Source organism: Trichechus manatus, unplaced genomic scaffold, assembly GCF_000243295.1.
Source record: "Trichechus manatus latirostris isolate Lorelei unplaced genomic scaffold, TriManLat1.0 scaffold00373, whole genome shotgun sequence".
NCBI lineage: Eukaryota > Metazoa > Chordata > Mammalia > Sirenia > Trichechidae > Trichechus > Trichechus manatus.
Window position 1 is genome coordinate 432,949 of NW_004444309.1, and position 14,582 is coordinate 447,530.

At 45.0% G+C, this 14,582-nt stretch overlaps 1 protein-coding gene across 1 annotated transcript in view; it reads right to left on the reverse strand.

The window, feature by feature from the left end:
• GALNT14 (polypeptide N-acetylgalactosaminyltransferase 14) overlaps window positions 1-14,240 on the reverse strand; it is a 153,185-nt gene extending 138,945 nt beyond the window's left edge. The window contains exons 1-2 of the mRNA XM_012559895.2: window positions 14,205-14,240; window positions 12,884-13,053 (exon numbers count right to left, since the gene is read on the reverse strand). Coding sequence (XP_012415349.2) covers window positions 12,884-13,053; window positions 14,205-14,240 — 206 coding nt within the window. The remainder of the gene's footprint in view (window positions 1-12,883; window positions 13,054-14,204) is intronic.
• Between the last annotated feature and the right edge of the window lie 342 nt (window positions 14,241-14,582).

The following is a 14,582-nucleotide window of genomic DNA, read 5'->3' on the forward strand; positions in this document are numbered from 1 at the left end:
AATTTAGAGGGTTAAAATGTTGTGGGGTTGTTAACCAATGTCATAAAACAGCATGTGTGCTACTGTTACATGAGAAACTATCTGTTCTGTAAGCCTTCATCTGAAGTACAATAAAATATTAAAAAAAAAAAAAGAATTTAATACAGCTCATGAAATATGCAAGAGCCACAGTCGAACTCCATAATGTCGTCTTCTCCTCTTAGCAACTCTACCCTTTCTGGTACTCCCCATAACACTAAAGAAAACACTCCCAAAATGCAGAGTACAAATCCAGAGCTTCCTCTTTAGCCCTCTTCCTCTGTTCTTTAAAAGTGCACAACAGAAAACCAAATTAAAAAAAAAAAGAAAAAAGATAATTCAGAGAAAAGAGAAATGATACCACCTTCTTGGTGTTACTGAAACCCTGCGCCCAATCAATGGGTCAGGGCTAATTGTCAAGGCTAGCTTGATAAAGGAACGTTCTTCCCTAGGGAGTGGTCCATAGGTGGGGATGTACTCTTGGCCTGTGGAGGGCAGTGAGATAGTTCCTAGTTATCCACCTGTAGGATCTACTCACTTGGAGAATATAAGTCCCATGTAAGCAAAGCTTTTGGTCTACTTTTTTACTGATCTATCCTTAATACCCTTACACTCAATAATTTGTAGAACGAATTTCTCATGGGAGATATTTAATTCCAAATCAGTTTCCCAGTCTGGGAAATGCGCTTATTTCTACATCTCTTTCCACTGAGAGGTTCCTCAGGCAATGTGTAGTAAAAGAGGCAAACCTGGGAGCAAAGGGAAATCTGACTCCAGAACAAAGGCCACTTAGTACCTTTTAAAGCCACACAAGGCTCTTCTTGGGTTACCTGCCCACTAGGATTTGGCCTGGGTGATGGAATACCAGATGACACTATTGATTCCATTGCTAATTGAAATATGTTAGTGCCTCAAGGTGAGGCTAAAATGTAATCACCAAACTATCTTGATTGGGAAACCCAGAATCCTCATGGATCATATCTTCTCCTTGTTTTACAAGCACAATACCTAGATACACACACACACACACACACACGCACACACACACACACACTTATTCAACTCGGATATTAGAGGGGTTTTATGTTTGTGATAGAATGAAAAAACTACAAGCTGAAAACCTGATTCTGAGTTTCAGCCATAGAATTCACTAGCTTTGTGTCCTTGAACAAATTTCTTAACTTCTCTGATTTTACTCATGTAGGTATGTGATTAATCTGCTAGTCTTGCTCTTCTGGTTAAGTCTCTGCAGTCCAGCACTAGCAATCTGTCCTGAATCCCAGAAATTTGCTTGGGGATGAAGGAGTCAGCCTCCTTTCTCAGGTCTCCATAAGCTCCTTTTCTCCCAGGACAAAGAACAAACTCCCCAGTGTAAGAATCAACATGACCCCCCTTCCACCATGCCAGTGCCTTAAAGTCAAGATTCCCGTATCAAGCTCTAACCCCTTGGGTCAGCCCCCAGTTCAGTTCAAACTTGGTTTTGTGTTGTTGTCCACCCTTCTCTTGGGGGAGGGTGCACCGCACTACCTGGCACAGTTTTGCTGGGTCCCAGTAGGAGCTCCCATAGAATGGTACTGGCCAGGGATGTGTTGCTTAGGGCATCTCCCAGGTTTGCTGTGATCATAAAGCAACAACAATATGAATGTGAAAACATCCCATTGTTTACTGAGTTACCGCTAAGCTCCTTACTCTGAATTCAAGACTGCCACAACATGACCCCAAGCTTCCCTTCTAGAATTACCCCTCTCCCCACTTCTTCCCTCCATTATCTCATACTCCAAGTAAACCAGAATGCCTCCTACAAAATACTGTAGCTGTTCCATTTCCTTATCTTTGCTTATGCTCTTCCCTCATCTTGGAATGTCCCGCATCTGCTAAAACCCTACCTGCCTCCCCCAATTCTAGCCTAAATGCCATCTTCAAAAAGCCTCTGTCTTCTATCCATGTATAAATCCCTTCTCCTTTGTAGGCCAGCCCAGTGTGTTTTTGTCTTTTCCACAGGACAGCTTCTAACTCCTGTGATTTGCTATGTAGCCAAGAAGAAATAGTTTCAGGAAAGCCAGGAACAGGGCAGGAGGTGTGCGCTTAGAAATTGAGGGCAGTAAGTCTGTGAATTAACAGGAGAATCATGGGTGTGGCCTTGGTGCAATCCACTTTGAGCAACAGGAATCTGTCCCATGTCCATCTCTCTCACTAGACCATGAGCTTCTGGGTCTGGGGGGGTGGAGAGGGGAGAGGGGAGATCAGTTCCTAGCACAAAGCTTGGCACATGATAAGTGCTCAATAAATGTGTTGAGTGAATGACTAAATAAAAGAGACAAAAATCTAAAGTCAAAGTTGGTGGGAATTAACTAGAAAACAAGGTGTGAGACTAAGGCAGTTTGTCCTGTTGAAAATCATCAAAACTCACCGAAATTTGAACATAAGGTTTATTCTGAGCAGTTATTCTATACGAGTCGGAATTAACTCAATGGCAACAGGTTTTTGTTTTTTGTTTAAATAGGGAGGCCATTTTGATTCCAGAAAAAACAAATGGCTCTAAGAAGCTAGGTACAATGGGGCTTATAAAGAGAAAAGGAGGGAGAAATATAGAACATCTATCACTGGCTAATCTTAACGTGATTGATTGAACCCTGTGCCTTGCCCCTTTACTGAAATCCATAGATATCAGGTTACTGCTGGCCTGGCTGCTAATAATTTAGCCCTCCACCCACCTGCAACCAAGAGACTTTTTGAGATTTAAATTAGGAAGTAATTGTTTGACAACTATCCTTTTCTAGCAGGCAGGATAAGACAAATTTACATTGCTAAAGAAGTTTCTGGCAGGCTTTTGCAGTTTGAGTCAGACTTTTTATGGCTAATATTTGGTTTCCTGGATAAGAAAAACCTTAAAATCAAAGCAAGAGGTCTGTTACTAATTTTCCTATTCAACAGTCCAAACGAATTCTCACCAGCAGGCTTTGTGGCAAATGGTGCCCTTTTGAAGGCTAAGGAGTTGCCCATTTGCTCCTTGAAATTCAAAAAGCTGGTAGGAGGGACAGGAGGGGGCACAGTATTCCAGGAACTGGGGGACCGGGAAAGGAAGGGAATCCTGACCTAGAGGCACTGGCTATCCCACCCTCTGTGGCCTTTATTCCCCTCTCACCCTGGTGAGAACTCAGCCCCAAAGGCCTGTAGGTCGTTCTGCAAACAGCTGGTCAGTGCCCTGCAGGCAGCTAGCAGTTCTCCTGCACAGCCATTGCCAAGATGCTCAGAAACTCTTCCTACTGTTGGCTTCCTCCCCCAAAACAGCTTGGAACTCTGCGATGCTCTGGAGTGAGGTACACCCAGAGCCACCATCAACAGGCTCACAAACTCCTGTATTGAAAAATGGTGCTCAAGAGGGACTAGAATGTAGCAGATGGGGATAGCTGTTTCCCTGTTCCCTTCCCTCTGCCTTGATGTGGAATCACTAACTCTGTGCTGAGCTAGCAGAACAGCCTTGACTCAGAGGGAAGATGAACTTTTTTTATGCTCAGCTGTTCCAGCTGTGAAGATTTTTATCCTATTACTGCTAAGTGACGAGGACAAGGACCGAAATGATGATCTTTGGTAGCCATTCCAATAGAGTAAACACAAGGAGGGAGAAATGTGATCAGAGGCTAGGCCACTGCTCCTTCACTTCCCAGCATGAAAAGGAGCTGGTGAGATGTACTGAAGTGTGGAATTTTCCCTCCAGGTGCTCCACTGCTCAAATCATGTAACACCACACTGGACAAAGCCCTGAGGAATATGCTGAGGGGAACAATCAGAGCCAGCCTGGCAGGAGGAGGTGACCTAATAAGGCTTCTGCAGCTCCAATTCCCTCCAGTCCCGGCTTATGATCTGAGTCCACCATGCCACCTGCTCCTCGGCAATCAAAGCAACCCTATAATAAGCACTGCTAGGCAACAGCAAAAATATACATTCACGTTATCAAAATCGTTCCTCTTCTGTAGGGGTGTGCTTCCATCTCGTGGCTTCTTGTCCAGCAGACAGTTTATGTGCTCCTTGGATGAGGGTAAATCCAGCTGCTGTTACCAGAATGTGGTGACAGCGGTGGGGTGGGGCAACTGGGGAATGAGGACTATTTATCAGACTAGTCAATGTTTTATAAACAGCAGAGTTCCTCTGGGAAATCTCAGATTCACCCTAGTTAGAAGTTGTCTCTCCCATTCATTGAAATAGTTATTTATGGCACAACAACCCCACACTCTGTTATCACAAAAACAATAAAACCAAACCCATTGCCATCGAGTCGATTCCGAATCATGGCGACCCCATGAGTTATAGAATAGAACTGCTCCATAGGGTTTTCTTGGCTGTAATCTTTATGGAAGCAGATCCCCAGGCTTTTCTTCCAGAGCTTCAATGGGTGGGTTCAGCAGCAGATCGAAAAATCACGTACGATACCCAGGGATCCTTTTGATATCATCATAGCTATATCTTATTCATCTTTGTGACCCTACAGGACCTAGACAATGCCCTGGAAATTAAGGCTATATTCAGTGTTAACAGAAATGTGGGCCTTAGGGGGAAAAGTCAGAACTAGTGGGTTTCCTGATGCCCAGATGCAAGCACAAGGCTTTGTTCACATTGAGGTGGGTTGGGGTCAGGTGGGGGATCTCATGTGTATATGTCTGGAATAAGAAGACCCACCATGGAAGAAAAAATTCATCTAAAATTGTGTGGGGACTTGAAACGATAAAGCTTCGAGGTTATCTAGTCCAACACCTACCCTTATTTTACATGAAGCCAAGAGAGGAGCAATGACAAGCTGAAGGCTGTTGCTGGTTACCTTGTTTCTACTCCTTTCATGTGGCTTGAATTGAGGATGAGGACATGGAGCCACAGCAAAGACAACAGTAAGTTTCAGCCTCATTTTGACAATCAGGCCAAACCTTATTTAAGAGGTAAGTGGAGATGGGAAGGTTATAACCCTCAAAGTGTGAATGAGTAGGGGATCCATTTGAAACTGAAAAAATTCACTTTCTAAACCATACTTGATGTGGCATCACTCACTGCCCACCCCCGTGGACTCCATAAACTCTGGGAAAGAGGAGTTCAAAGCCTAGCGCAGTCTCATCTTCTCCCACTGCTTGCTTCCACTATCCCACACTCCAGTAAACTGGACTGCCTCCCACAAAACACCATGGCCTTCCAGGGGTCAAGGACCAAGAGAAAAATGGTTACTCTGCACTCTTCTACATAGGGAAATTAACCCACAGACTCCCTAGGGCTTCTTTTTAACACAGTAGCCAATACATTCTGCTATTCAATCAGCACAGCTGCCTGCTGGGTGAAAACTTCCCACTCTCTTCGCCCCACCTGCTGTCTCCCTCAGTCATACCCCACCTTTGGATTCCTAAGCAATTCACCCTACACCTGCCCTCTCTGCAGCACTAGCTCTAATGCTTAGCTAGTAGTTCTTTGATTCAGTCCAAATGGATCTTATAAATCAGAATCCAATTACTGTGTAAGAAAATTGGAAGCAAATTTAATAAGCTCAGACTCCTCCCACATGCTGTTGCTTCACTCTTTTCTTTTCAATAATGAGAGCTCTTTAAGGGAAAAAGCTCTTTTAACTCTCTCTGAGTCTGCTCTCCTGATCCCTCACATGAGGTCCCTGAAAGTCGAGGGATAACAAGAAGGGGGTTTCTTTTAGCTTCTTCTTTCCTCTCCACACATAAAGCAAATGGGTGAGAGTGGTCAATTCTTTCAGGTCTTCCTCTCCCTTTCATTGTTCAACAGACATGTATTGAATTTCTATCAATCACCCACCAGGCACTGTAGTAGATGCTGTCAAAGTGTTACCCTAGAAGGCAATTTATGTCATAACTAAGAGAAATTTAGTTGCAAGGCATGATGGGAATACACAGGTAGACCAGTGCGGGCAAAGCCTTTATCAGTAGATTTGATCCCCCACAAAGGAACTAGGAGTCCAGTGTGAGCCAACGATCATAGGGTCATGGAGTCCTCAGTATGAGCTGCTGGGGAGGATGGCAGGGCATGAGTCCCATAGTTGAAGGAATTGGGAGGAGAGGAAGGAGCAGGAAGGAATCACAGAAGCCAAAAGTCTCCACAGGGCCTGAAAAAGAAGTCATGTCACCTAGACCTGATGCACAGAGAGAGAAGGCAGCATGTGGACAGGTGGGTAGCTTTATTGCAGGCCTCTGTTCTCTACTCAATTCTAGACTGTAGAAATGAAATTGATCAAACATGCAATCAGGATGCATTGAAAATTACTGGTGATTGGAATTCAAAAGCTGGAAACAAAGAAGAAGAATCAGTAGTTGGAAAATATGGCCTCGGTGATAGACCAAAGACTTCTTTATTGCAAATACCTCTTTTCAACAACAGAAACAAGGACTATACCATGGACCTCGCCAGATGGAACACACAGTAATCAAATCGACTACAGCTGTGGAAAGAGATGATGGAAAAGCTCAATATCATCAGTCGGAATAAGGCCAGGGGCTGGCTGTGGAACAGACTATCAATTGCTCATGTGCAAGCTCAAGTTGAAGCTGAAGAAAATTAGAGCAAGTCCACGAGAGCCAAAGTACAACCTTGAATATATCCCACCTGAATTTAGAGATCATCTCAAGAATAGATTTGACACATTGAACACTAATGACCAGAGGAGTTGTGGAATGACATCAAGGATATACATGAAGAAAGTAAAAGGTCATAAAAAAGACAGGAAAGAAATAAAAGACCAAAATGGATGTCAGAAGAGACTCTGAAACTTGCTCTTGAACGTTGAGTAGCTAAAGCAAAAGGAAGAAATGATGAAGTAAAAGAGCTGAACAGAAGATTTCAAAGGGCAACTCAAGGATACGAAATAAAGTATTATAATGAAATATGCAAAGACCTGGAGATAGAAAACCAAAAGGGAAGAACACACTTGACCTTTCTTAAGCTGAAAGAACTAATTAAAAATTCAAGCCACAAGTTCCAACATTGAAAGCTTCTACTCGGAACATATTAAATGACACAGGAAGCATCAAAAGAAGATGGAATACACAGAGTCACTATACCAAAAAGAAGTGGTTGACGTTCAACCATTTCAGGAAGTGGCATATGATCAAGAATGGATGGTATTGAAGGAAGAAGTCCAAGCAGAACTGAAGGCACTGACAAAAAACAAATCTGCAGGAATTGACAGAATATCAATTAAGATGTTTCAACAAACAGATGCAGTGCTGGAGGTGCTCACTCATCTATGCCAAGAAATTTGGAAGACCTGGCCAAACAAATGGAAGAGATCTATATTTGTGCCCATTCCAAAAAAGGTGATCCAACAGAATGCAGGAATTAGCGAACAATGTCACTAATATGACACATAAGTAGAAATTTGCAGAAGATCATTCAAAAGTAGTTGCAGCAGTACATCGATAGGGAACTGTCAGAAATTCAAGCAGAATTCAGAAGAGGATGTGGAATGAGGGATATCATTGCTGATGTCAGATGGATCTTGGCTGAAAACTAAGAATACCAGAAAGATGTTTACCTGTGTTTACTGACTATGCAAAGGCGTTCGACTGTGTGGATCATAACAAATTATGGATAACAGTGTGAAGAATGGGAATTCCAGAACACTGAATTGTGCTCATAGGGAAACTGTACAGAGACAAAGGGGCAGTTGTTCAAACAGAACAGGGATAACGTGTGGTTTAAAATCAAGAGAAGTGTGAGTGAGGTTTGTATCCTTTCACCATACTGATTCAATCTATATGCTGAGCAAATATTCTGAGAAACTGGACTACATGAAGAAGAACATGGCATCAGGATCAAAGGAAGACTCATTAACTATCTTCGATACGCAGATGACACAACCTTGCTTTCGGAAAGTGAAGAGGATTTGAAGCACTTACTGATGAAGATCAAAGACTTCAGTAGGGATTAAACCTTTTGTTTTAAAGAAAACAAAAATCCTCATGACTGGACCAATAAGTAACCTCATGATAAGTGAAGAAAAGACTGAAGTTGTCAAGGATTTCATTTTACTTGGATCCACAATCAATGCCCATGGAAGCAGCAATCAAGAAATCAAATGATGTATTGAATTGGGCAAATCTGTTGCAAAAGACCTCTTTAAAGTATTAAAAGTAAAGATATCTCTTTGGGGACTAAGGTGCCACTGAACCAAGCCATGGTATTTTCAATCGCCTCATATGCATGTGAAAGCTGGACAATGAATAAGGAAGACCGAAGAAGAATCGATGCATTTGAATTATGGTGTTAGTGAAGAATACTGAATATACCATGGACTCCCAGAACAAACAAATCTGTCTTGGAAGAAGTACAGCCAGAATGCTCCTTAGAAGCAAGGATGGCGAGACTTTGTCTCACATACTTTGGACATGTTATCAGGAGGGACCAGTCCCTGGAGAAGGACATCTCAAAAAAGAGGGTCAGGAAGATCCTCAACGAGATGGCTGACACAGTGGCTGCCACGATGGGCTCAAGCATAGCAATGATTATGAGGATGGTGCAGGACTGGGCGGTGTTGCTTGCGTTCTGTTTTACATAAGGTCGCTATGAGTCAGAACGAACTCAATGGGCATCTAACAACAACATTCTCTACTCAAACCCTGGGCCTTTCAGCTGGAGCAACCCCCCACGGTCTGGTATACAAAAGCAAGCCACAAATGCAAGCTGAGGCTCTGTGGCTCTCAAACTTGAGTATGTATCAGAATTACCTTGAAGGCTGCTTAAAACACGGAAGGTCTGATTTAGTAGTTCCAGGGTATGAATCTGCATTTTTAACAAGCTTCCAAGTGTTGCTGCTGCTGCTGTTCTGCTTGTCTGGGAAACCACACTTTGGAACCATTGCTCTAAGTCCTTGCTACAAAGTATGATATTTGAGAAGTACTTATCTAGAGCAGGGATTTTCTACTTTGGTTGCTCATTAGAATCACTTGGGGAGCTTGGAAAAGAGACTTAAGCTGGGTGGAGTCTGGGTATTGGCATTTTTAAAAAGTGATTCTTATAGGAAGCCTGGATTGAGAACCACTGAGGCCAATGTTCACGATCAACATTCCACTCCCAGTGGGGTTTGATTTCACTCACTTCCATTTCTCTGGCATTGAACCTAACCTTGAAACCCACCTCTGTTCTTCCCTGCCCCCACTGCCACTCTTGACAAAATAGTGACCTTCCTAATGCCTCTTCCTGGTACTTGGGATATTGGTGCTTCCTCAGTTTTCAGCTTTGCTTGCATCTCTTGCCTGAGCATCTTCAGTTATCTCAGGAGAAACCTCCCTCTTCTATTTCAGGCCCTGAAGTATCAGTCTGCCCACATACCCTCTAATAATAGTGACCGATTTTTTTTTCACTATTTGCTATGTAAGTAATTTACACATATTTTATTAGATTCCTACAAAAATCTAATTAAGTAGGTATTATTATTGTCACTCCTTTTTTATAAAAGAAGAAATTGAGTTACAGAGAAGCTAGGCAACTGCCCAAGGCCACTCGGCTAGTAAGCAGCACAGCCAGGACTGGAAAGAGGGAAATCTGACCCCAGAGCCTGTGTCCTTAATCCCTCAGCTGTACTGCCTCCCCTGAGAGTCTGTTTTATGGAGAAGATTTGGCCTTATCCTGTTCCTGGGCATGTTTAGGTTTCATTTTTAAGGGCTTGGGTATAAAGCAGGGCTGACTCTACAGCAGTGGTTCTCATTGTGATTTTGCCCCCCAGGGGACATTTAGCAATGTTTGGAGACATTTTTGGTTCTTACAACTTGGCGGGGGGTGGGGGTGGGGTCCTAATGGAATCTAGTGGGTAGAGGGCAAGGGTGCTATTAAACATCCTTCAATGCACATAAGACAGCCCTCTCCTTCTCCCCAACAAAGAATTATCCAGTCCAAATTGTCAAAGTGCCAAGACTGATAAACCTGGTCTATAAGATATAAGTTACTGGCAGCCACAGCTGACCAGAGCTGAGGCAGACAAGCCCCAGGCACTATCACATCAGGATGAAGTTAGGATACAGCAGACAGGCTGGAAGGATTAAGGCACCCAGCTGGTGACTTCCACCTCATGGGCATGGATTCAACCTCATGGACACAGTTTCCCTTAGACAGAAGGGCTGGAAGCAGGAGCTCCTGTAGATAAAGGTCACCACCCACTGGGCCTCCTGGAGGGGAGAACACAGGGCTCTGCTGGCAGTCTCTCAGAATTCTGGTCACCATAAGAGTGACCTGGGCCCAGGGCCAGCACTAGACCACACTCAGCCTGGAGATGGCTGACCCCATTGGTGGCTTCTCACAGTGCTACCTTGGGGCTTCGCACGTAGTAGGTGCTCCATACACCAGTGATGTTTCCATGTGCTTGTCTTTGTTCTCAATCCCCTGTCCTTTCTCCTTTCTGATCAGTCAGATAAGGTTCCGTAAATCTAAAACTGTCTTAGTAACACAGCTCCCACAGGACAGGGACTGGTGCCCTAAGGCAGACACATGGCTGATACACTCTTATTTTTTGTCACCCCATAGTGTGTCTGGAAGACAGACTAAGTCCTCTCTTCCCTCCTTGCTGCAATCCCAACAGATCACATTCATGTAACAGAGCACACTGGGTTAGGTATGGAGCTCAAAACTGAGCCCGGTAAACTTGGATATTGGGGCAGGCTCGGTGCTTCATCAGCTACCACCACGTATGTCCAGATTTTGTAAAATTCTTTTGTTTCTGCATCTTAGGTCATAGAATTGGGTGAGTGCAAAAACTGGTTCTGCTCAGGGTATCCCGAGTGCCTGCCTGCTCAGTGAGGAGCTTCACAGGACTCTCTCTGGTGGCTCTCACCCAGGCACACTAGCTCCTTTCCCAGCATGGAGGTGTCCCATTGTCCCTCTGGAGGGCCTCAGCATCTAGGCTCAGGACAAGGGAGGGACCACCCACCTGAGACCCAGTAGGGCTTCTCCGACTTCTGTCTCCTCCTCTTCCCCAATCTCTTATATGTAGTCTCTGCTCCAGGACATAAAATAACCTAATTACCTAAAATTCTATCAGATGCCATGGGCCAGGATAAATGTTGGGCAATTTATATTGGAATAATACAAGACTCTGACTTTAAGAAGCTTCCAGGCCAGCAGAAAGGAGTGTTTTAGGTATAGCCATCCCCTGGGTTTCTGGCTGTTTAGAGCTGCCAGGCACTGTTGCTACGGAAGTCTCAAGGGTACTTTGAGAGGAGAGTTAAATTCACAGACTGTCAAAGTTGGAAAAAATCCAGAAATAACCCAGTCCATCCCCCTTGCTTTATTCACGGGGAAATCAAGACTCCAGCTCCTTTTAGGAATGATGGTGACTAACAAGGATTGGCTGAGTCCCTCCACAGGATACATGCTGTACAAGACAAGGTTTCTGGGTGGTCCAACCTAATAGGGGGAACTGATCCCACCAACCTTCAAAGATTACCAAAGTAAGTACTACCAGATTAATCAGCCTCTGCACAAAAAAAAATACAAAAAAAAAAAACAAACCCGTTGCTGTCGAGTCGATTCCGACGCATAGTGACCCTACAGGACAGAGTGGAACTGCCCCATAGAGTTTCCAAGGAGAGCCTGCCTAGTGGATTCAAATTGCCCACCTTTTTGGTTAGCAGCCATACCACTTAACCACTACACCACCAGGGTTTCCAATCAGCCTCTGAGGTCATGGCAATTCTCACTCCCCTGCTCATAAACCCCAGTGACCACAATGTGGGTACCCACTTACCCAAACAAATATAAAAAGCTAAGAAGCCAACATCAGTCCTGCAGATTTCAATATAACTTGGCTTCAAACCTCTCCAAGAAGCTCTGGTGGCACAGTGGTTAAGTGCTCGGCTGCTAACCAAAAGGTCAGCAGTTCAAGCTCACTAGCCACTCCAAGGGAGAAAGATGTGGTAGCCTGCTTCTATAAAGATTACAGCCTTGGAAACCCCTATGCAGCAGTTCTACTATGAGTTGGAATTGACTCGACCGAGAAGGGTTTGGTTTTTTGTTTTCAAAACCTTCTACCCAAACCATACCAGTCTGCTATTTGGGGCCAGTGCAAAGTGAATGTCCTGCAGCAGACAGGAAACACCTCCACAAGGGCCGCTGGCATACTGGATCTCCCAGCTTGGAGCCCAGGAGGGAGAATCTGGGATTGACACTGCCTCCTTCTTCAGGCAGCCACTGGCCTCATTGGGAAGCATATGGGCTGGTATGACTCTAGGAAGGAGTGGTAATGGGCCTCATTTTGCTGGGAAATAAAGCCTTCCACAGAGCACCATGCTTGGTCTTGACAACCCAAGTGCAGGTACAGCCTGAGCAAAGGGGTGCTAGATCAGGGCTGTGTGAATGAGAAACTCCAAGAGCAGACAGTAAACCAATGGCAAGTGCAGAGGCCCCCCGGCTCCTCCTCTCACATGGCAAAATGTGCATGGCTGTCACAGGAAGGGTCTCCCTCAGCAACAGAAAAGACTACCAAGTTGACTTGCCAGGTGTCTGCCCACCCTGCGCTCCCCCAGTTTGAAAGTCAGGTGAGGCCATGGGGATCAGCCAGGGAAAAACAGGCCCTGACTACCCCATCTTTAGTGCTCCATGATTTCATGGCAAGTGTCGCCTAGAGTAGCCACTGGGTGAGTGGGGCAAGCTGCAAGTGAAGGTGGCCTCTCACCCTCTCCAACCTCCCACTGGAAAGTAGGGGACTCAGGGATGACTCACAGCAATGAGCAGCACAGACGGGGTCAATTATGGGGTCATAATGCCTTTATGTTCAACTGGCAGCAAGTGGCTTGCCTATCCCAATTCTTGGCACTGGGCATGGTATCCCTCAATACAGAAAGGGGTTGGGGTAACAGAGTGGGAGGAAGAGAAGTACCTCAAATGGCGAGTGTCTGGGATGGCCCGATTGCTGGAGATCCGCTCACTCTCCCGCTGGTTGAAAGCATACAGCTTATAGGGATCATCACCAACACGCCACTTTTTGGCATTCAAATACCGCCGCTCATCAAACTGGTCCCACAGGTCATCCCAGTCAGCTTCTGAAGGCTGTGTGACAGGAACGGAAGTCTGTGAGAATGGCTCTGCTGACCCCTCTGCCCGTCCAGCAGGACCTGACCCAGGGGAGCTCCCCACTGAGATCAGCTTATGCAGGCATGGTTAGGCTCAAAGACAGGGCAGAAAGGACATTAATAAAACCATCAGAGATAATAATAACAAACAGAACAATGACCACACTGGCAGCTACCATTTACTGAGTGCCATGTACCAGGTGTTGTTCTAGGACCTTTACTCACATTATCTCACATAATTCTCATAGCAATTCCATGAGGTGGATATATTCCTTGTATTCCTGTTATATAGATGAGGAAACAGCCTCGATAGGGTCAGTAACTTGCCCTTAGTCACACAATTAGGGAGTGGCAGGCTGGAACTTGAATTCTAATATCCCGACCCCAGAGGGCATGCTCTCCAGGGCAATTTGAGAACCGATGTCTGTCTGGAACTCACTGGCCTAAAGGATTGGCAAGGTAGCTGGCACACAGTAGGTACTCAATGACTGTCATTCATTCCTTTACCACAGGGAAGGCAGTGATGGAAAGTACAGAATCCATCTTATTAATGGTTACTATTCACCAGATAGAGTCCCTGGGTTGTGCAACGGTTAATGCTCTCGGCTGCTAACTGAAAGGTTGGAGGTTTGAGTCCACCCAGAGGCACCTTGGCCTAGTGATCTACTTCTGAAAGATCACAGCCATTGAAAACTTTACAGTGCAGTTCTACTCTGACACACATGGGGTCACCACGAGTTGGAAGTGACTCAACAACTTTTTTTTTTTGTAATTCACCAGACCCTGTTTGTTCCTTTCATTCTCCAACCCATGAATCTGATTATTTTTAAGAAGCATCAATGAGGGAGTGAGTAATAATCCTCACCAGACATGGATATAGCATTTTAGAATAATAAGGCAATTTCCATATTCATGATCTTGTTTCATCCTCACCAAAATGTGAGATGAGTAGGGAAGATGGGATTTCAGAGAGGTTATGTGGCTGTTCTAAGGTCCCACAGGAAAGAACTCAGTCCCCTGGCCCCTCCAGTGGCTCTCAGCAGAGTGAGGGAGTGGATGCCCCAGTTGCCTGCCCACACAGCCAGCAGGACATTTGGACCTCACTGCCTCAGCAAGATGAATGCTCACTTTTGGGGGCAACTTCCCAACGGATGCTAGTGCCATCACCCCTCAAAGAGAGCCAGTCTGTATCTAACAAAGCTCAGACCTTTCAGGCTCACCAAAATGATAAGAAAGCTGCATCTTTTGGAGGATCTTGTTGAAATGATTATCTGGAATGTGAGGGCTGGTGCCCTGGGATAGGCATCAACACCAAGGATAAGATGGTCACTCGTGTGTCTTACCCAAGTTGCTCTACAAGTCCCTAAAGCTGTCCATATGCCTAGGGAACTGAGAACTGACCCTTGCCACCAGTTATGAGGATGCACCTCCCACACCTAGCCAGGAAGGCCCAGGGCAGGCCCAGGGACCAAAAGTAAGAGGGGCCACTTGCCAGCTGTACATTCA